This window comes from Salvia splendens, unplaced genomic scaffold (assembly GCF_004379255.2).
Source record: "Salvia splendens isolate huo1 unplaced genomic scaffold, SspV2 ctg258, whole genome shotgun sequence".
Lineage (NCBI taxonomy): Eukaryota > Viridiplantae > Streptophyta > Magnoliopsida > Lamiales > Lamiaceae > Salvia > Salvia splendens.
Genome location: NW_024598897.1, coordinates 1 through 21,784, shown reverse-complemented (window position 1 = coordinate 21,784; position 21,784 = coordinate 1). Strand labels below are relative to the sequence as shown.

Below are 21,784 nucleotides of genomic sequence, written 5' to 3'. Positions count from 1 at the left end.
TATAAGTCATGTCCTAATTGTGACATCAAAACCGGTACAAGTCAAGTTGAATAATTTCTCTACATAAATTTGTTTTACATTATTATCTTCAATCCATGTGACTATCGTCATCGTTAATTATTCCATTCTTGAGGCCTTGTATATCACATCATTCTCCAAATTAAAATGCTATGAATATGAAATTATATACTCCCAATGCGTTGCATAGAAATATGTCATTTAGGTCGGCACAAGTCTTAATGCGTAATTAATAAAATAAGAGAAATAATAGTATAGTGGATGACGGAGCCCATAAATGATAAAGTAAAATAGAGGGAGAAAAAAGTTTCTACAAATAATCAATATAACTAATTTTATGGGACATACGAAAAGGAAATTCGGCATATTTCTATGGGATAGAGGAAGTATATAACTTACCCCATGCTATATTCGTAACTAAAATGCACTTATGTGTGATGCTAGTTTGCTTCTGTTACCATGTTTCCGTGTGATATTAGATAGATCAATTACTTTGTTGTTATATTCTGAATTGTTTTATACTACATAAAAAAATGATCAATTCGGGCTAAAAATATCACCACCAAGTGATCTCAAAGTTCGAGCTATTTTTTAGGAATAACTCTATGTATATATATATATATATGCATGCCTTTAAGACAAAAGCCATGACTAGAAAAACTAACAAAAAGTCATTGATGCCTACGCAACAACTTGTCCTCCAAAAACATAGATGGTAGAAATTTGACTATTTCATCAACTTTGCATAATGGGATTTTAGTGAAATATATCCATGCATAAAGGTGTTTATTAGTTAGTTAAATAAAGTGATTATTTGCGCATACTAATAATAATTGGAAGACCATAGTCACCAAATTGTGGTAATTAAATCCCAACTGTGAACTCTAACTATATATGTTAATATAGGATAAGTGTGGGTTTTGGCTTAGTTATCCAATGATTTTTTATGAATACAAAATGCTCAAATTCAAAATCAAAGGTGCAGAAGTTCGACAAAAGAGAAAGAACTGATCAGACCACATTGTCACAACTCACAAACCATAAGGTACTCTTGCTTAGTCTTTAAACTGTTAGACCTTTGCCTCGTCATAGACATATATATTGCTCTAAATTTTTTGGGTCATATAAAAAAAGTGTGGGTCCCACTATGCATTTTAGAACTATTTGGAATGAATTGAAACTTTGATATTTAAGGCTGTAGAGGCATTCTACTGATATATAAATAGTTTGGATAAAAACTAGTAATATGTGTCATTGAAATTAAGTTGAATTGGTCAATTGGACATCTTATACCACTAATTAAGTTGAATATTGGGGTTGTGTTTAGAAGTCTCCAAACCGAACCGGCCCGGAACCGTCGCCGGCGGTTCCGAACCGGAACCGGAACCGTCACCGGCGGTTCGAACCGGCACCGGAACCGCCGGAACCGCCGGGCCGGTTCCGGTTCCTCATTTTATGCAAACCGTAACCGGCGGGTCGGAACCGCCGGTTCCGGCGAAACCGGCGGTTCCGAACCGGCGGTTCGGCGGTTTCCGACACAATTTCAGGCCTACTCCCTAGCCTTTTCACAATGTCAGGGTTAAACCGGCGGTTCCGGGCCTAAACCGGCGGTTTCCCACCGAAATTTTCAAAATTTGAAAATTCAAACGGTCCGTAAACCGCCGGTTCCACCGAAAACCGGCGGTTTCAGCGGCGAACCGGCGGTTTCGGCGTTATTTTTTCAAAATTTGATTTTTTTTTAAATTTTTAATCACAATTTTCCCCTATAAATACCCCCTCCTCTTCCATTTCTACTCACCCCATTCTTGTGTTAATAAGAATTTCTCTCTCAATCTCAATTTCTCTATTCTCCATCCTCATTCTCTCAAGTTGTGTACGTTGTTTGCGCTCATAATTTACTCACGTTGTTCTTGTTCACGTTATCATATAGTCATATTCACATAAACACTACTATCTATTCTCTACTTCCAATTTCCATAATATCATGTCTTCATCTCGTCGTGGTGGTGATCGGGGCAAGGGCATTGCTCAAGATCAAAGTGACTCTCGGCGTCGTCGTGCCCCTTCTAGAGCACAAGTTGCGGAGGAGGTGGGAAGGCGAGCCGCTCTTCGATTACAAGTAAGTTCTAAACTTCTAAATTAAATGTTTTACTATGTTAATATGTTATAATAAGTCTTTAATTTGAGAGCACCATTTGGTATACTTGCTCGGAAAAAGATTATGTGCGGACTACCGCCTTTTCTTATATCCTTGTGCAAGATGGCCTATTGTGGAATGCCTCAGCGTGGTCCTTCCTTTGATTTATATGTTAGTATGTTTTAATATGTTATATGATAAGTCTTTAATTTGAGAGCACCATTTGGTATACTTGCTCGGAAAAAGATTATGTGCGGACTACCGCCTTTTCTTATATGCTTGTGCAAGATGGCCTATTGTGGAATGCCTCAGCGTGGTCCTTCCTTTGATTTATATGTTAGTATGTTTTAATATGTTATATGATAAGTCTTTAATTTGAGAGCACCATTTGGTATACTTGCTCGGAAAAAGATTATGTGCGGACTACCGCCTTTTCTTATATGCTTGTGCAAGATGGCCTATTGTGGAATGCCTCAGCGTGGTCCTTCCTTTGATTTATATGTTAGTATGTTTTAATATGTTTTAGTACGTTTTAATATGTTAATATGTTTTAATATGTTTTAATATGTTTTATATGTTTTAATATGTTTTAGTAAGTTTTAATATGTTAGTATGTTTTAATATGTTTTAATATGTTATAATATGTTAGTATGTTTTAATATGTTAGTATGTTTTAATATGTTTTAATATGTTATAATATGTTAGTATGTTTTAATATGTTTTAGTAAGTTTTAGTAAGTTTTATATGTTTTAATATGTTTTAGTAAGTTTTAATATGTTAGTATGTTTTAATATGTTTTAGTAAGTTTTAATATGTTTTAGTGGTAAGTATTTTCATCAACGATGTATTTGTCATATTTTAAACTTATGTGTACAAGATGCTTTGTCTTTATGGCAAAGACATATTCAACCTATTACTACAGCTGTATCCTTGATCCACTGGAAGCCTCAAATTGGCAAGGCGTGGAAGAAGTATTGCCACTCGAAGAAAATAAGGTACACAAAGTTTACTTTAGACGTTTCTACTAGATGGAACTCTACATATGACATGTTGCAATCTACAATGGAGCATATAGACTATTTAGTTGATTTTTATAGAACTTACCCTGTTGATGATTTATATCTAACATCTTCTTGTTGGGAACAAAGCCTGAGTTTATTTAAATTATTCAAAAATTTTCGAAGTGCCACTATGGAGTTATCGGGTGTGTATTATTGCACATCCGTTCGTGTTTTAGAACATTGCATGATCATATCACTTGGTTTTAAAACTGCAATGAAAAATTCCGCAAACAATCTTGAGCTTATGTGTGTTTTATATTACATGGTTGAAAAATGGCTCAAGTATTTCAATGAGATCCCAACAGTTTTTTTTGCTTGCCAAAGTTTTGGATCCAAAGTGGAAACTAGTTGGTACTTTCAAAATTTTAGAATTTTATTACAACAGTTTAGCTTCTATTGATCTTGAACCACTCCGAACTTTGCAAACTGACGACGACGACAACTACATAAACCTTGCCCAAACATTCCAAATAAACCTCCCCCACCTCCCAAGCCTCCAAAGAAATTTTGAGTTCGACTTGCGGGCTCTCTTTCACGATTACGAAGTCAAGTACAACACTACCCACCAAGTTCGACCTAGACCCCCCCGTCAAACACAGAACTTTGGCTTCTTCCAAGTTGATGACCCGACACCCAATCCCAATTGGCGGACCTATACGCCTTCAGCAGCGGAGGAAGGACGGCACATTCGGTAAGTGAGTTAGATTTATATTTAGACTCACACTTTTCATTCAATGAGGAAGAAGGAGGTCCCGTTCCCCAACAAATCGACGTCCTAGATTGGTGGTCTTCACACGAGAAAGATTTTCCCATCCTTGCATCAATGGCCAAGGAGATCTTTTCGGTTCCGGCTTCCACTGTCGCCGTCGAGTCCGCCTTTAGTGTTGGAGGCAACGTCTTGGACGACCGAAGAAGTAGGCTCACCGGACAAAACATGGAAGCCACCATGTTACTTGATGATTGGTGCTCCGCCGAAATTAGAGACCAAGAACCGGATTGGGACAAACTAGTAGTACAACCCGACCAAGACTACTTCCCCGACGAAGAAGAGTAGGCGCCAATACTTCCGATCAAGCCAAATAGGTAAGCAAGGTAAGAGAACTACGTGGACTTTGATTCCAAAATGCAATTGAGCATTGAGGATACGTAGGCATCTCAACTTATATTTCAACTTAAATTTTAAATTTAAGTTTAAATTTAAGTTGAGCTCAAGTCCTTTTCCTTTATTTCTTTTTTCTCCCCTTTATTTCGAATATGTAATTTTGTAAATTGTAATGAAGACTTTAAGTCTTTTGTAATTTATAATTTTGAAGTTGTAATTTCTAATTTTTATGTTGTAATTTGTAAATTTTAACTTGTAATTTGTAATTTTAAAGTTGTAATTTGTAATTTTGAAGTTGTAATTTGTATCAATAAAATTACATTTGTACATCGCTTCATTCTAATGTTATTTACGCAAGTTTTTTTACATTTTAAACTTGAATTACAATTTACAAAATGCAAAAAAAAAAAAAAAAAATCGGATAAACCGCCGAACCGCGGAACCGGCCCGGAACCGGGTAACAACCGACGGTTAGGCCGGTTCAAGTGAACCGGCGGTTCACGGTTCATAAACCGGAACCGTGCGGTCTTCGACGGGCCGGTTCCGGTTCCAACAAATTTTGAACCGGAACCGCCGGTTCCGAACCGTGAACCGGTGGTTCACGAACCGTGGTGACGTCTAGTTGTGTTTGTAGAAAAACGTACAATTTGTGTTTGTTTTTAATTCATTTTGGTGTGTTTTTTGTCAACATATATGATGTTTAAGATTCTTCTACTAAAACCAACTTGAATACTAGCTCGTACTTTTATCCTTGCTTAGTTGCTTCTATCAGGTTCTCATGGTTCAAAACGAAAAATAAGTGGATCTAGTTATTTGATCCACATTTGAATATCTCAACTCGTATTTTGTTAATATTAGGATCACATGAGTCATGTCACCTCCGAGAGCACATTCAACTCGGGCAATGAGTCTGTTTTGATACCATGTTAAAATGTTATAATCGCTAGGTACTTGGGTTTTTTTTTCTTTTTTTATAAAAAAATCATACAAGACTAATAATGGTTCTCATTTACCTATATAATAGTGATTATTCAAACCCACGACGTATTGATTTGATTTGAAAAGGAAACGTCTCACCACAAAGTTGTTTAAATTGATCGTTTTCTACTTTACACTTTTATGTGGAACAACTCATACGTACGTGAATATCTCAGCACATGACGCTAGACAAGTTAATCGATTCACTTTGCATCAAAATCTTGAGCTGCAAGAAACAATCTCTCTCCCAATTATACATTTCATATTTGAAAACGAACTTATGATTTAATCAGATATGAAGTAAGAAATGTTTGGGAATTATACATCAACTCTTTCCAATGTACTAAATTGCACTCCAATAAAAGGAGATGAATTGGAGTTTCATCAGTGCAGAGTGGCTGAATAGAGGCAGTAGTTTTATAGGTTTAGCTATCAAAGTTCTATTTCCCCATATATTGTAGTAATAAAAGAATAGTAATGACCCTATTTTGGGATGAAACAAAAATGAGACAAAATTTGTGGATTTCTTTCTGAACTATTCAACATTTACTTGATATATATGCAGAGACATTCTACACCTAGTAGGACATCATCGGTAAGACTTGAGATGAAATATTTGGCAATTTGAGGTGAATGATCTCTTTGCTGCAGCTTGCTCAAACTTCTTTGTTGCAGCTTCGTTCTCCTCTAGGCTCATCTGAAGAAAATATCTTATCCACCATGTCGAACTCCTCAACTTAGCCTATTAGCAAAACATAAGGAAATGGCCTTAATTTGCATGCAAAATAATGTGTACTTTATGAGCAAAATATTAAGATAACATATTTCCCAGAATGATATCTTTGAGGAGATTAGGTGTTTGGCAAGAACATCAAGCAAGCTCCCATTATCGGAGCTCAGATTTGAAATCCCGAGCATCCAATTACGGAGAAGGTTGAATGTTTCTTGCCTACTCCGGTTGGCCATATTTAATACTACTTGATATATTGTTCTCAACAGCCAAAAACCAAATGGAAGTTCTGCAGTATCCTTGAGCAAGAAAGGGTAAAGATAAAATGGATGAAAAAATCGTGAGACAAAGATAACTTACAGAACGTCCATATCTGGCTTTATCAACAGACTTTGCTTTTTGTTTGCTCGGATACCCTACAAGTTTACAGTAAGGTAGTTAATATACAAGGCCCATGGAAGCAGTAACAGCCATAAAAAGGATGGCTTGAGCAACATGAGGAAAATAAAGAAGTATAGCCCAGTGCGAAAATGCAAGTTGAACATGTATGTTAATACATCTAAGCCAAGGTGATTGAGTCCTCTGCTACCTTTAGTGGCCAAAAACTTGAAGTCACAACAAGGTAGTTCCATAAATCAATGCAAGTGATCAGTACTTGCCAAGCTACTATCTTCCAATGAATAACGGCCGAAGTTGGCTTTTCCCAATGGGTAATCACCATCATTGTAGGGAAATGACATAAGCAAGAATTTGTTTGTTGTGAACAGAACCCAATCTAGTTGGTTAAAATAATAGGTTGTACAAGCCATGCATAAATCAATAACCGGTAGTCCAGATTAGTTTTCGTCATGTATGATGCCTTCTATGAGGATTTTTGGCTGTAAATTTGGAGATAAAATGAAATAGACTAAATCCCATAAATTCAGCTAACAAAAAGAATTTCAATAAAACTTGTAAAGAAACATGGCATTAACTACTTACTCGTGAATATGACCAGACCATCAGATGATAGCCTTGTTAATGCAGGCAGGCTCCTGTTGAGATATCTCGGAGACAAGTAATCCAACGCATCCGACACAATGACAAGAGGAAATGATTTTGCCTTGTAGGGAAGAGGAAATTTGATATCAGCCACACGAACAAGGCCTTTGTGCACCAGTCTCTTGCATGCCTCATCAGCATCTTCAACATCATAAGGTTCCACACCAAAAGCTTCAGTGCCTTCCTCCTTTATCAATCTTGAAACAACAAAACAAGTCTCTGGACCAACATGCAATACCTTGAGCATAATGTCACCATATACTTTTTTTAGAATCGGAATGGCACGTTCAACTTCTCCAGTGCATGAAATATCTCCTGCATGTAGAACATGATGATGAACCCCAAGATAAATGTCAGCATGCGCACCAACCATCTATTCTCATCGTTAAGCATGTAAGTGAAATCTGTCAACCAAAAAAATAAATATATGCATCCATGTTCTGAGGGAAGCTACGGTGGTCCAGAAGTGCTACCTCTTGTTTTATTGCAGAACCCTTCATACATGTGTTATTTTAGGAAAGAATATATGCAGACGAGACAAAATGTAATGAGAGTATTTTAGATTAGATAGGGAAGACTCAAAGAATTTTTAAAAAGTTAAATAAACATTGACTGTTCTGGAGCTCTATATGATGCAAGTTTTCTCCTAAATCAGCAGGCAATCTCATAAAGAAACTAATAGCATGCCAATCAAGTACAACAAGTAAATAATAACCGGGCATATTGTACCTGAGAAATATTTTCAACTGAAAAAAAGGTACTAATTTGATGTGATAAATCATGTAAACTGCTAAATAGAAGTCTCTATTCATGAACACTGAAATTTCATGAAGCCTCTGCCCCAAAAATCAGTATTCCTTTCTCAACAAGAAACAGAACAAAGTAACCTAGACCATGTACCATTTATATTCAAATATTTCTCCATCATAGTGAACTATGGATCCACCATCATGAAACAGGTTATAGACAACAAAAGAATCAGAACTTAAGCCCCATTTATATGCACAAGATTTAAGATTGCTCAGTTTACAAGATTCGATAAAATAAAGAGCTCTCAGTACAATTACCTTCCACACGATTCAGAGCTTTAGGATTTCCAAAACCACCTATCAGGAAATCATTTCCTTTCAGTCAAAGCATAAAGTATAAAACACACTGGTCGACATCATAGCATAGTAGCACAAAAAGCACCATGAAGTATCTCAAGTTGTTCAAATATAACACGGTAAACCAAAAGTGAGAAAACTATTACTACTACCATGCTAGTCATTTGGAACACACAAAACAGTTTATCTTCTAATATTTGAAAATCTTTGCTCTCTTACATTCGCCAATATCAGATTGAATCATATAAGCATTTCTCTTCACGTCGTCACATCACATCCAATATATAAGAGCAAAATGATATACACCACTACTCAAATTTGCAGACAATTTATAGCAATAAAAATATCAGAGAAATTCAAAAGCATTTCAGAGCAAACCTCCTACATCTATGCATTGATTATCAACTACTACTACATACATTGTCAACATCCCCAATCTACACGAATTTGATTTCACTTAAAAGCAATTCCAGCTAAACACAAGCAATTAATTTTTCTTCAAAAAACAATTCGAACCTTGGCCGCGATATAGATAACCAATCACAAACAATGCCCCCTGCAAAATTGAGATCAAGCTGAACAAGTCAAGCAAGGAGCGCGTTCAGGTTCAATTTCGCCAATCAGAATCCGCTTCATTCAAAAACAAATTGAATCACAACACACACACGCACAGATATAGAAATGAATATACCAGAATGAGCGCAATCGACAAATAAGAAGGAGAACGGGATCTGGATTGCAACGAAGACGATGATAGAACTGCTCCAGTCTCAGATATGCGCCGAGAGGGATTAATCGGCCTTCTAGCTGCCATTTCTTTGTCAAGCTAGAACTGATGTGTGTGTAGATTTTGTGGAAAAAAATTTCTTCAAAAATGAAAATTGAATCGCTGCAGTGTGTGAGAAGTGATGGAAGATTGATCAAATTAATTAATAAAAAAAAATAAAATTTACATAACTATATGATAATCATCACTTATTTTGTGTATATGATACTATAATTATCCCTTAATTAATGACACGGGTACAAAAACAATGATGAAGCCGACACAAATTTAGTGATAATTATATCTAATATGGAGTACCAAATATATCATTATTTTAATTATACTATAAGTTTAAAGATTGTATAAATACTACTCCATAAAGTTCCCATACCAACTTTTTCATACGAGTTTTTATACAGTTTTTTGCAATAAATTTTCAACCAAACTACAAAACAACAAAAAAGTCATAAATTATACTCCTATTTATTCCACCAACGTTAGTGAGAAGGAATGTTCTTCCCACATTCTAACTTACAATTTTTTACATGATGGAATTCAATTATCAAAGAAAGATATAAAGGATTAACTAAATAATTGACACGTGAGTTCTTGAGAAGTCGTTATCTATCTCTGGGATTTTAAGTACCAAATAAAATACACAAAAATTTAAAAACTTGGGTCCTTAGGCTATCCGCAACGTTGTCACTTATCCGTCCCTTAACCATTCCTTAAATTACTATTCATGGACCCACTGTACTTTTTTACTCCATCTCTTAACTAAGGGACGGAACCTCTGTCACTTATCCGTCCCTTAAATTACTATTCATGAGCCACACTGTACTTTTTTACTCCATCTCTTAACTAAGGGACGGAACCTGCAACCCTCCGTCTCTTAACCGTCCCTTAAATTGCTATTCATTCAATTTCATTTTTTATTTTTATTTCCAACCAAATTAAATTAATAAAAACACACTTCATTAAATAAAATAAACTTACAACATAAAATCCGTAAAAAAACATAATTTAATAATTTCCTAAAAAATTAAAAATATATAATTTAATAATCTCATCCGCCAAATTTTACCCAAATGTGATCCATTAGATCATCTTGGAGTTGGGCGTGGGCGGAAGAGTCACGTGTCCTTGCCCGAATAGACAACCGTTCTAGTATAGACGGATGCACTCCACTGCGTGGCGGACTACTTGCGGTAGAGCTTCCGGGGGCTTCAGGGTCGAACCAATTTCCCGCCTCGGGTCCTTCGTCTTGGACAATCATGTGGTGCAAGATTATGCACGTATACATGATGTCGACCATACTCTCCATGAACCACGTACGAGCCGGGGCTTTGATAATGTTGAAGCGCGCTTGGAGAACCCCGAACACCCGCTCCACATCCTTCCGAGCAGCCTCATGCTTCTGCGCAAAAAGCGTCTGCTTTGCGTTCACAGGCCTGGTGCACGTCTTCACGAAGGTTGGCCACTTCGGGTAGATGCCGTCGGCAAGATAGTACCCCATTTTATAGCGCCGGTTGTTAGCGGTGAAGTTGATGGCCGACGCTTTACCATCCAAAACTTCGGCGAAGGGGTCGGATTGATGGAGCACGTTTATGTCGTTGTTCGAGCCGGGGACCCCGAAGTACGCATGTCAGATCCATAGCCGGTAGTCGGTAACGGCCTCGAGTACAACGGTGGGGTGGGAGCCTTTGTGGCCGCTCGTGCACGACCCCCTCCACGCCACCGGGCAATTCTTCCATTGTCAGTGCATGCAATCGACGCTGCCAAGCATCCCGGGAATCCATGCACTTCTTCGTCAAGGCGGAGCAGGAACAGACAATCTGCCGTGCTTGGCTTCCGGAGAAATTCGTCGGTGAAGGCTGTCCGGACGCCTTTGCAGAATTGGAGCAAGCACATTCTCCCAGTGCTTTCTCCAATGTGGAGGTATTCGTCGAACACATTCGCCGTTTGTCCAGTTGCAAGCTGACGGATTGCTGCAGTACATTTCTGCAACGTCGTATGGCTGGGACGGCCAACGACGTTGAACCTTTCTTGGAAGAACTCTTCCCGGGCCGCCAATGTATTTGCGATGTGGAGAAATAGCGGTCGCCGCATGCGGAAACGGCGACGAAAGTAGGTATCTCCCCACACCGGGTTATCGCTGAAGTAGTCGCGGACTAACCTTGCGGCGGCTTCCTCCCGGTTACGATGGATGTAAGTCCGGGAGCGTCTTTGGGGCGGCGCGGCTTCCTTCACCTCCCGGCGTCGATCTTCTTCAAGTGATTCTTCCATTATTTGACGCATTTGCTCATATGGATCCATTAGATCGATTAAATTTGGGGGAAGAATAAAAGAGATGATTTGAGATGAAAATTGGAGAGGAAAGAGAGATGATTTGAGAGGTTTAGATGTGTGTTTGCGTGTAAAATGAGAATGAAATAGGAGTATTTATAGAGTAAAAAAAACGGTCGAACGGTAATATTACCCGTTTTCGAATTTTTAGTTTTAATTTTTTTTATTTAATTCGATTTTTTTTAAAAAAAATGAATTAGTGCGTCAGCGTGACGAAACCCACTCGCTGGCCGGCGAGTGGGCGTCACGCATTGCCTGGGAGCGCGTGGCGAGACGTCTCGCGCTGCGTCTCGGCGTGACGGGTGTTCCGGAGGGATGGTGACGGGACGGGACGCTGCGGGTGGCCTTAGATAGTAATGTTTCTTAGATGAGCCAAGAGTGGGCCTAAATGGTTAATTTATAATATACTACTATATACGCATGCATTGTTTGAATGTAACTGAAAAAATAATTCACATTGTTCACTATAATTGAAATAATTTTATACATAATCAATGATAGATGTAGGTGGACTTGGAAGATCGACTGACCCTAATGCCAACCATGAGAGTGGTAAATTATCATTAAATTTGGACTTTGGAGTTGATGCCGAGTCAAAGTGCGACAACTCCAGCCCACCACTTAGGGTTATGATTTGCTTTTATCTTTCGGTCATCATTCGTTGCAAGCTAAACTCGTGATACCACTTTTACATTCTGATACCATCAATGACCTTATTTAGTGTCTGATCTTATAAATTATGTTAAGTGCATCCGTCACTATGCAGAATAATCTATAGTAGGTGAGTTACACATCAAGATTATTTGAAATCTTACATATAAATGACTAATCCTATATATCATCGTCTGAAATTGCCCAAAATTAATTTGAGGGTGTTCATTTGTTTGAGATTGGTCTAAGACTATATGAAACATGAGGAAGGCCAATACTCATAAGTTAAGACAACCTTAGGCCGGTCCCGGGGACGCAGTTGCGGCCCAGGAACGCGCCCGGGGTCGGGCCCGGCTCATGGTTTAAGTGTATCGGGATGGGCTGAAACGCGGTCCGGCCCAGCGTTAATTGGTGTTCGGGCCGGACCGGGCCGCTGCTTCAAAATATATATATTTTTTTAATTTGAAATTTATCTATAAATACCACTCCATCCATTTTCATATCCATTCAACTTCATTTCTCTCCCTAAAATTCAAAAAAATGCCTCCTCGTCAAAGAGCAATCGAAGCTCAAATGGCCCGAATGTTAGACGCGGTGATACCGCCAATCCAAGAAGAAATCAACAACGAAGTGGAACGCTACCAAACTGCTGTTCAAGCGTGGAACGAACAACACGTCCGAGTACCATGTACTCGGATATATATCCACCGAGACCGTGAATAAGCTGGTTTGCGGCTTTTCACAGATAATTTCTCTAGAGATCCTCGATGGAGTGATCAGATGTTCCGTCGCCGGTTCCGAATGCGGAGGCCTTTGTTCCTGCGCATCATCAACGTAGTTGTAGCTCGTGACTCGTATTTCAAGCAAACCACCGATGCTGTGGGCCGGCAAAGTATATCGACTTTGCAGAAATGCACATTTTCCATACGTCAACTCGCTTACGGAACTACTTCAAATATGTTCGTTGACATCTCCATGTAAGCGAGCATACTGGACGGGATTGCCTAGCTAAATTCTGTCGGACAGTCATCGAAGCATTCAAGGATACATACTTGAGAAAGCCAACGACCGACGACGTTAGGAAGTTGGTGAACATGCACGAGCGGACGCACGGCTTCCCGGGGATGCTGGGCAGCATCGACTGTATGCACTGGCAGTGGAAGAATTGTCCAACGGCTTGGAGAGGATAATCCACTAGCGGGCACAAGGGCACACATCCCACGATTGTGTTGGAGGTCGTTGCCTACCAACGATTGTGAATCTGGCATGCCTACTTTGGTGTCGCTGGGTCAGGAAGACAAATCTCCAAACTGTCTAATGATCTCACAATGGTATGGTTTCTTGAAATATTTACAGCAAGAGTTTGAAATTTAGTAGTAAAAATTATTTTGTATAATGAATTGGTTATGCATATATGCAGAAAATAAGTGAAGAAAAGGTTCTCAAAATGAGACCATTGACAGGATCAAAGCCTCCAAGATGTGATGGTAAAAAATGTAAATCTTGTGGAAATTGCGAGGCAGTTCAGGTTCCAATTGTGACACCAAAGAAAATCATGTTCCAAAAACAATTATATTCTCCAAGAATTAATATTATAGCATATTCGAGAGGAGATTATATTTCGAATTATAAGCCAATGTGTTGGAAATGTAAATGTGGAGATTTATATTTCAGCCCTGGAGAGGCCTAAGAAATCCAAAATCTATAATTTCTGTAATTTAATTATGTTTATCGAGCATATCATTTATAAGGTTATTATATATACCGAACTCAATCTCATTGCAAAATACATAATCAAAAGGCGGATGATTTTTTTAGATAGCATGGAAGTCATTTTGAGTTTGTTTTTTAGTTCGTTTTAGAAAAGATAACTTGAAACGATATAAAATAACCTCCATATTTTTAAAAGCCGCATATGCTAAAACGAATTGAAAATGACATTTGTGTTGTCAAAAAATGACAGTTATGCGTTTTGCAATAAGACGTGGTTTAGTTTTAATCATAATTCTAAATACGCACATTTCATGTGTAATTTTTCAAATGTGATATTCGTCTTGTGTTCTTTGTAAATTATTTCAGAAAATTGTGATTTTCTTTTTCCTTTTTAAAAGTACTCCAAAGACTACAATAATTACCTAGGCAATTAAAAGTTAGAACTACAATTGAGGTCCCATAATAAATATATGCTATTTGCCGACACATTTAAAATGCCTTTATCCCCACTCCATCTCATTAAAATCTCTCAAACTACCAACTTTTTCACATCCACTCATTTTTTTTTAACTTTCCTTCTCAAACCAATCTCTAGTAATCTTGAAAAGGGTCTAGCCACAAAAGTTAGATTACAAATATATCCAAAGATAATGTTCCCATTATTCAAGAATCAATGCTTATTACACTTTTGCAAGTGACATGATTCCTTTGTTTTCTTTATATATTTGACTCTCTACACTCATGCCCGTCCCTTGGCCCGTGCGGCCTGTGCGACTGCACAGGGACCCCAATTTTCAGGGGCCTCTGAAATATTTCAGCCCATATACATGTATTCCTATTTTTTCAGCCCAACAAAGCTATTTCTCTTGTATAGCAACGCCCAGGCCTTTTTCTAGCACCGTGACTCCAATTCTGATCGGTTTCTTTTCCCGATCGTAGACCTGGGAGCCGCCTGTTAGTGTTCGGTGTTCCTCATCGACAAACGCCGCAACAGGGACTAGCTCACCAGAGCCATCGTTGATCGCTTCTGCAGCGCTTGCCATCGTCGGCCATTGCGATTGGGAGCAGCGCAAACGCATCAATTTGTTCAACGAGACGACGATCATCCCATCAGGGCAGGTACGTTCTGCTCTCTCCATACCTCTTTTTCTAATCTGTTGCAAATTTATAGAACGAAGCTTTTCTAAATTGAAGCTATTGAAGTCATATTTGTGTTCTACAATGACACAAGATAGACTGAATGATTTGGCCATAATCGCACTCGAGAGTGAGATGTTGGAGAAGATTGCATATGAGAACATCGTCGAAGATTTCATTTCAAAGAACACCAAAAGAATGATGTTGTTCAAGTAAAGACTATGCAATCGAGGTTCGAAATGGTATATTTCTTTAATTATCATATAGCTTTAAAATGCATTGTCTTTTTTTCTATAGTGGTAGGCCTCATTTTAGATTTTTGCACAGGGCCTCTGATTTTGTCGGGATGGCCCTGTCTACACTCTATAAGCATTGGTGAGTTTGCCATGCATCGAAATTTGAGAGCTAAAGGCTTGAAGGTGAAGCATGTCATTCGCATATTTTTTGCTTGTGGCCATTTGTGTGTGGCTTCTTTACAATATCAAGAATCCACGAGACATGAAGAACGATGAGAAAATCGGGAGGAAGGAGCTGAGGCCGCGGATGGATGGGGTTGAGAGAGGCAGAGGCGAAGAAGTGGAGAGTGGAGAGCGCGATGGCGAAGAGATGGATGAATGGGAGAAGGAGAGGAGCGGAGAGGTTCGAGTTGAGGTAGAAGTAGAGCATGATCAAATGCAAGATCTCATTGATGAAGACGACAAGGATTAATTTTTGGGATTTTCATGAAAAAAGAAGAGGTGGATTGATGAATATTGTATGATTTGAAGGCAACCAAAAATGCAACTTTTTTTAGAGGTGTGTATAGTACAAAGTTTGTGTGTTTTAATTGTATAGCATTTATTCTTGGTGAATAATCAAAAGCATCTTTGTGTGGAGCTAAATAAGACAACTATTTAGAGATGGAGAAAGTAATGTGCAAGTTGAGAAATTTTCAAAATGCCATGTTTTGTGTGGAAAAATTTTTCATCTACTACTACTTTAAATTTTCATTGCACTCATTAATTATTTAAAGAAGTTTAAAAAAAACTTTCCAAGTGCTTTAAATTTTACAACTAAGGAGTATATGAAAATGGAATACATATATATTGTAATGAACTTTATTAACTCGTTTTCCTCCAATAATATTTATTAAAACCCTTCATATTTATTAAAACTCGGGTAAAAAAAAGACTCTGGTGGAGGAATAGAGTACTAATTGCATAAAATAAAGAAAAGAGGTAAATAGGATAAATATTTAGAGATGGAGAAAGTAATGAGCATGTGAAAAAGAGGTAAATTAAATAGGATAAATTTGACTAATTGTTGAAGTCCCCATTTGCTCTCATTATCCCTTTAAGGAGCTAGAGCATAATTACTAATCCCCCATCCTATCGCATGTGATTGATTTTTTTTTCGGCATAAGATTTAAGAAAATGATATTTATTGAGTTAAGTGGAAACGATAAAGTAAAAGAGATAAAGAGAGAGTAAAATAAAAATAATTAGATATTTTGTTTTTAACTAAAAATGGAAATCAATCACTTCTACAGAAATAATTAAAAAAGATAAATCAATCACAGGTGATACGACAGATAGAACACCTAAAAAATTGACTAGTTAGTTTTATTTCCCATATAATAATGAATGATCAAGTTGTATACGAAAAATATATTCCTTGAATCTCATTTATCTTGTACTACTTTAAATGATAAATAATTATATATAAATGAAATTCATATTCAACAAACTTTTTTTTAAAACCACTTTGTTTCAAATGAAAAGAAAACTCCAATACAAAATAAGAAAAAGAACTAAATAGGACAGTTATTTAGAAAGGGAGAAAGTAATGTGCATTAGGAAATATTTTCCAAAACGTAAAGTTATGTGTGGAAGTAGCCAAGGGCCCAAGTGTATCTCAAAAATACTCAAATCTATCTGTATAAATTGAGGATTTAATCAAACACTAACTCACAAAAAAAAGCATCTTAATTTAACCTCCAACATTAATATGGGAGCTAAAGTAATGGCTTTTCTTGAAATTTTTGTTCTCATAGTTCTCACAATGTCACCACAAGCTATTGTAATTTGTAGCCAGGGAACTTCCCAACATCTACCTTATGTTGTTTCTTCTCACTAAAACATTTAATTTCGTCTTGAATGCAATAACTTTTTATATAGAAAATATAAAATGTCTTCTCGAGCCTCTGAACGTGAAACGTCTAGCCCAGAGACGATGGAGAAGTCACAGATCAGCCATCCAGTCTTTTCCTATATTGAAGACCCTATTTGGCCCGGGCCCTCGTGTGGAGGTAAGCATTGCCGCAGCCCTCCGCACAGGCCCACTCCTTGAGCATTCAAGCCCGAACAAGGGAATTTAGCTATATAATTAATTAAATAAATTTCAAACATTTTATCCACACTTTAATGTTGATGATCATATCAATATATATGTCACTTATATTTTGGTGAGATGAAAATCGAACTTCTACTTTGTAATGATTGAGTGACATATTTTATAAATTTGTAGGTGATAAATATACGGACGTATCGCTTAGCTGAATCTCCTCACACCTTTTATAAGTTGTGAAAATAAGATTTAACAATTTATAAAATCCGAAACAATATTATTGCAACTCCATCTCGTATTTTTTGATCTAATAAACATCAATCACTTTAATAAAAGTAAACAAGATTTGGAAGATACATAAAATCAGATGGGCACATATATAATCAATATTCAACATAACGTCACATTTTGTGGCTGAATATATTGCCCTCAATTAGTTATCATAATTGCAAATTACATTCAAAATGGATTCATAATTGATCTCAAATCTTTATATTTATATAAAGGTGAATTATTTACTAGTACTATTAAGAATAAGAACCAATTTTGTATAGTGCTGCAAAATTAGTCATTTATTTTCTGTTGCCTTTCATTTTAGTTCTATGATATACAAATAAAAGTGAATGAAAATTATAAGAAAAATGAGTCCTATATCTATAATAAAATACTACTAATAAAATGTTTTACTAAATATTGTGTCAATTTATTAAAATTAGTAAAAATAAATGGGATTACAAATATGAAACATTACATTTAATTATGAACAATGAAATTAATTATCTATATGAAACATTTACATCGGGTAATTTACAATTTACCATTATATATTACATTTCACTTTTCAAAGTTGTACGGCTCCAATAATCAGCAGTTATTTTATAGCTGAAGCTACTGTGCTAACGTCGAAAGCAATTCTCTCTCTCAGTTCAATCAGAAATTCTGGGTTAGTATTTGCAAATTCTCACGAATCTCTCTCAGTCTTCAATCAGAAATTCTGGGTTAGTATTTGCAAATTCTCACGAATTTATGTATACACATTGAAGCTAAACTAGCTAAATACTAATATACGTACACGAAAATATAAAAATTCTCACATTTTGCTGTTGTTGCTTCGTTGTTTTGGCGTGTTTTGATCATCATATACAGTGTTCCCCTTTTTTGTAGGTGGTAGGGTTTTGGTGATGAGACAGCTATTTTGTTTTCCCGCTTCGTTCGAAAATGTCTTTCCATTTGAATTTTACTACAGTAGCTTCAGCACCTTTCAATAGTTTGATTGCATGGCATAGGGTTATGATATTTTGTATATGCTGCAGAATTGAGTGATAATGTTTCAATTTTATGATTTTTTGAGTGTTTCTTGCTTTGAGTCGATTGATTTTACTGTAAACATTTCCTCGTCATTTGAAATTTTGCTAATTCGTTGAGTTTTTGAGCTGGATCTTTTTGTGTTGTGTATGAGGCTGGCGCTTTACATGTAATATTTGTGCTGCTCGTTGAATGCACCGAAAGTGATGCTCATAGTGCTGATTATAAGATACAACTTCATAATAGTGTTGCTTTTGGTAACTGAGTGTGGCTTTGATTGATGATGGCGTAATTTTTGATATGATAGCAAAATTCTCTTGAAAAAAGCTCTGTGTTGCGAATTATCTAGGTGATAAGTTAATTCTACATACTTTAGATGAGAAAATTTACTGGTGGCATATTTCAAAGTCACGTCAGGATGTGATTAATTAGGCGCCGATGATGAAATTAGAAATGTGGGCGGCTAGTGTTGAGAGTTTGGTCAATGGTTGCACTCCACCTTCTCCTACTGCTCTTGAGTTTTCATTGTGTGAAAATTATGGTTGAAACAATGATTTGTGTGTTACGTATCACAAGCTGCATATGGCTGTGATCCATAGGAATGCTATCGTTAAACTTTCTATTTTGCGTTCTTAGATGATGCTTTTTCAAAAGATTTGTTGCTAAATTATAAATTTATAAAATGTTTGTCTGTTGAGCTTAATTAAAGGAACTTACCCTCTCTTCTCTGTTTCCTAAAAGTTACATGTCATGACTGGATTTGTAATGGGGGATCATTTCATGGAAGATACTCCAATGGGAGAAGGTGATTGTTGCACTTCAACTCATCCGCATTGAATAATTCTTTGTTTCGTTTGTTCCTATATATTGTCTCTCTCTCTCTCTATGTTTTCTTCCTTCTCTTTTTTTCCACTCAAATGAAACATATTTCCTTTCACATGCATCCATATTGATTAGATTATGAGATTAGAGAAGGACCCCACCCCCCCCCAAAAAAAAAGATCAATGGAAATTTGTACATTGCATGTTGTGAGTTAAGTTGGTGGATTTATGTTTTTTGTGCATGAGCTTTGATATTATGGCAGCTTTTACTCATCCACTCATGTAAATGCTTTGTGAATGAATAAATTTCTATGAAATTAAGCCTTAAATAGGCTTCTATATTTGACCTTTTTATGAAATGTTCTGCAGGTTGTTCCCAGACTCTTATTAAACTGACAAAGGATAAAAGAATTATAAGTTGTGCAGCATGTGTCAATCCACCCAGTCAAATGTAAGTCACCACTGCAACTGATGTATTGACATGTCCTTTAAGATTCTCAATGAGGCAACATACATCACACTCATGCTGTATATGATGCTGAGTGGAAGTTATTATACTATGGTTCGTCTTCACTGGACCTTGTATATAGCTCTTCTACATGCCCATGGTTTGTATTACTGTAGCTATTGACCATGGTACATTATGCTTATATTTCCACCCGATGGGTAATGTAGCTACGGGTTGAAGTAACCTACTCGCTGCTAGTATATATTTAAAAATCTGTCATTTACAATTTTGATTGGCTGATGAGTGATGATATTAAAATTAAGGTGACACATGAATTCTTACACGGACTAAAGGATAAAAGTAAATGTATAAGTTTTTATCAACCTCACTTGTTTGACTAATTGGGAGCTGAGTTGAAGTATGAGTAGAGAGAATCATACTCACATTAACTTGTGTTAGCTGTCATGAAGGCACATAAATGGCCTATATACATAATGGCCCAAGCATTTATGCTGTCCCAACAGAGCATGTATCACACATGACAAAAAAATATTTTTTCACGAAGTCTTGAAATTTTACCTGCATTAACATATCTGATAGTAGAAAATGGAACAACTATCAGTTGGATAAATAGAGTGCAAAATCCAAAACCATTTTTAGATTTATTAGTTGTCTTCTCTCAATTCACAATATATGAATGTGGACTGTGGATTTATGAACTTGTTAGTACTTAGTAGTTTGTCTTATGTATACATGCTCCCGCATAGATACTGATCATGTCAAAAGAGCCTGACATTCTAGTAATCTTTTTCCCTTTTGATTTCTAAGTTCTTCTTGTCACTTTTTTGTGCCTTTAATTTGGAAATCTAATTGCATTCTTTGGTTTATAAATCCAAGCCTTTTAAAAGTACATGAATGACAGGCCTGCAGTTTGGGACATAACTTCCATTGTCAGGAAAGACAAGGTCAGATTTCTATCTTCATTGCCTGGTTTTTCTATAACACCAGCCTGTGAAGATTCCCATCAGGAAAAAGAATGGGGGCAGTTCTTGGATTTCCTTCAGAAGCATAACAGGGTAATATACAATTGCAAGTATTCTGGAACTTTTTTTACTGAAGTAATGTTAGTCCCATGAGTAGAAGGTGACTGGAACTATTTGCTTTTCGTGTCTGGGACTTATAATGGACCTAGGTCTCAGTTGTTGTGTTTTTGGGGAAATGTAATGTTGTCATGTTTGCTAAATTTGAAGGTTGCTATATCAAACTTCGGATTGTTTGAACTCTACATACTACCTCCTCTTGAAGGCTCAAAATATGACCTTGCAACTGTTCGATTCAAAGGGAAAGCATCAAAAACATCTCCAGGTTTGGCATAACACACTTTTGAGATTTATCATCACTCTTGCATTCTAAACCCCCTAGTAAAAGGTGGTTCTTTGCTATTTTACTAATTATGCAAGTTAGGATCTAGAGAAGAAATATAATGTGTTGCTTTGATCTAAGAGCTTCATATCCCAAGTTTTCTAGAACCATTGACCCAAATCTTAAATGAATGATAATCAATGTATCCTATCAATATGTTGTAAGTTGTATTATACAACATAAAAATGGAAAATGGAAGATATAAACAAAAATTGAAATTATCTTAAATACAAGATAGAAAGGAAAATTGAAAATATCTTACTTACTTAGCAAGTTTCATCTTTAAAATTCCATAGATTATCAAGAATATTCCATAGAGGCCATGTTATCATTTTTCTTTACGTAATACTCCCTATGTCCTGTATTATTCGCACTTTTCTATTTCGGCTCATCCCAAACTACTTACACTATTTCTATTTTAAGTAAGAATTAAGGTATTTAATTATATATTAGAGTTGATTAAGTGTTCCTTTATTAAGTGATCTCTCATTACACTAACATACTAATTTAATTACACTAAAAAAACAATCCCAAATATACAACCTAAAACGAAAAGTGCGATGCGAGTAACATGGGACGGAAGGAGTATGTATGTAGGAGGTGATTGGTACTAAAAAAATGTACTAGCTAGGGGACATTTCCTATAATTGGTATGTGCACTGAATGAAGCATAAA

The 21,784-nt window shown here is 36.6% G+C and overlaps 2 protein-coding genes and 1 long non-coding RNA gene across 3 annotated transcripts; 2 read left to right on the top strand and 1 right to left on the bottom strand.

Moving 5' to 3' along the window:
• Positions 1-5,638: 5,638 nt before the first annotated feature.
• On the bottom strand, positions 5,639-9,194 carry LOC121789511 (probable pectin methylesterase CGR3). The gene is made up of 6 exons (XM_042187957.1): positions 8,866-9,194; positions 8,691-8,730; positions 8,136-8,174; positions 7,009-7,383; positions 6,388-6,443; positions 5,639-6,039 (listed from the first exon to the last, which is right to left on the bottom strand). The coding sequence occupies exons 1-6, from the start codon at positions 8,986-8,988 to the stop codon at positions 5,887-5,889; spliced, it is 786 nt and encodes a 261-aa protein (XP_042043891.1). The 5' UTR covers positions 8,989-9,194; the 3' UTR covers positions 5,639-5,886.
• Positions 9,195-14,331: 5,137 nt separating this feature from the next.
• LOC121789510 lies at positions 14,332-15,724 on the top strand. Its single transcript, XR_006048058.1, has 3 exons — positions 14,332-14,769; positions 14,845-15,029; positions 15,115-15,724. It is a non-coding gene; the product is annotated as an uncharacterized LOC121789510 (long non-coding RNA).
• Positions 15,725-17,999: 2,275 nt separating this feature from the next.
• On the top strand, positions 18,000-21,052 carry LOC121789513 (the record flags this gene model as incomplete). Its single annotated transcript, XM_042187958.1, has 5 exons — positions 18,000-18,110; positions 19,159-19,222; positions 19,609-19,690; positions 20,610-20,763; positions 20,938-21,052. Coding segments are annotated over exons 2-5 (406 nt in total), but the record flags the coding sequence as incomplete, so codon positions are not given.
• Positions 21,053-21,784: the final 732 nt, after the last annotated feature.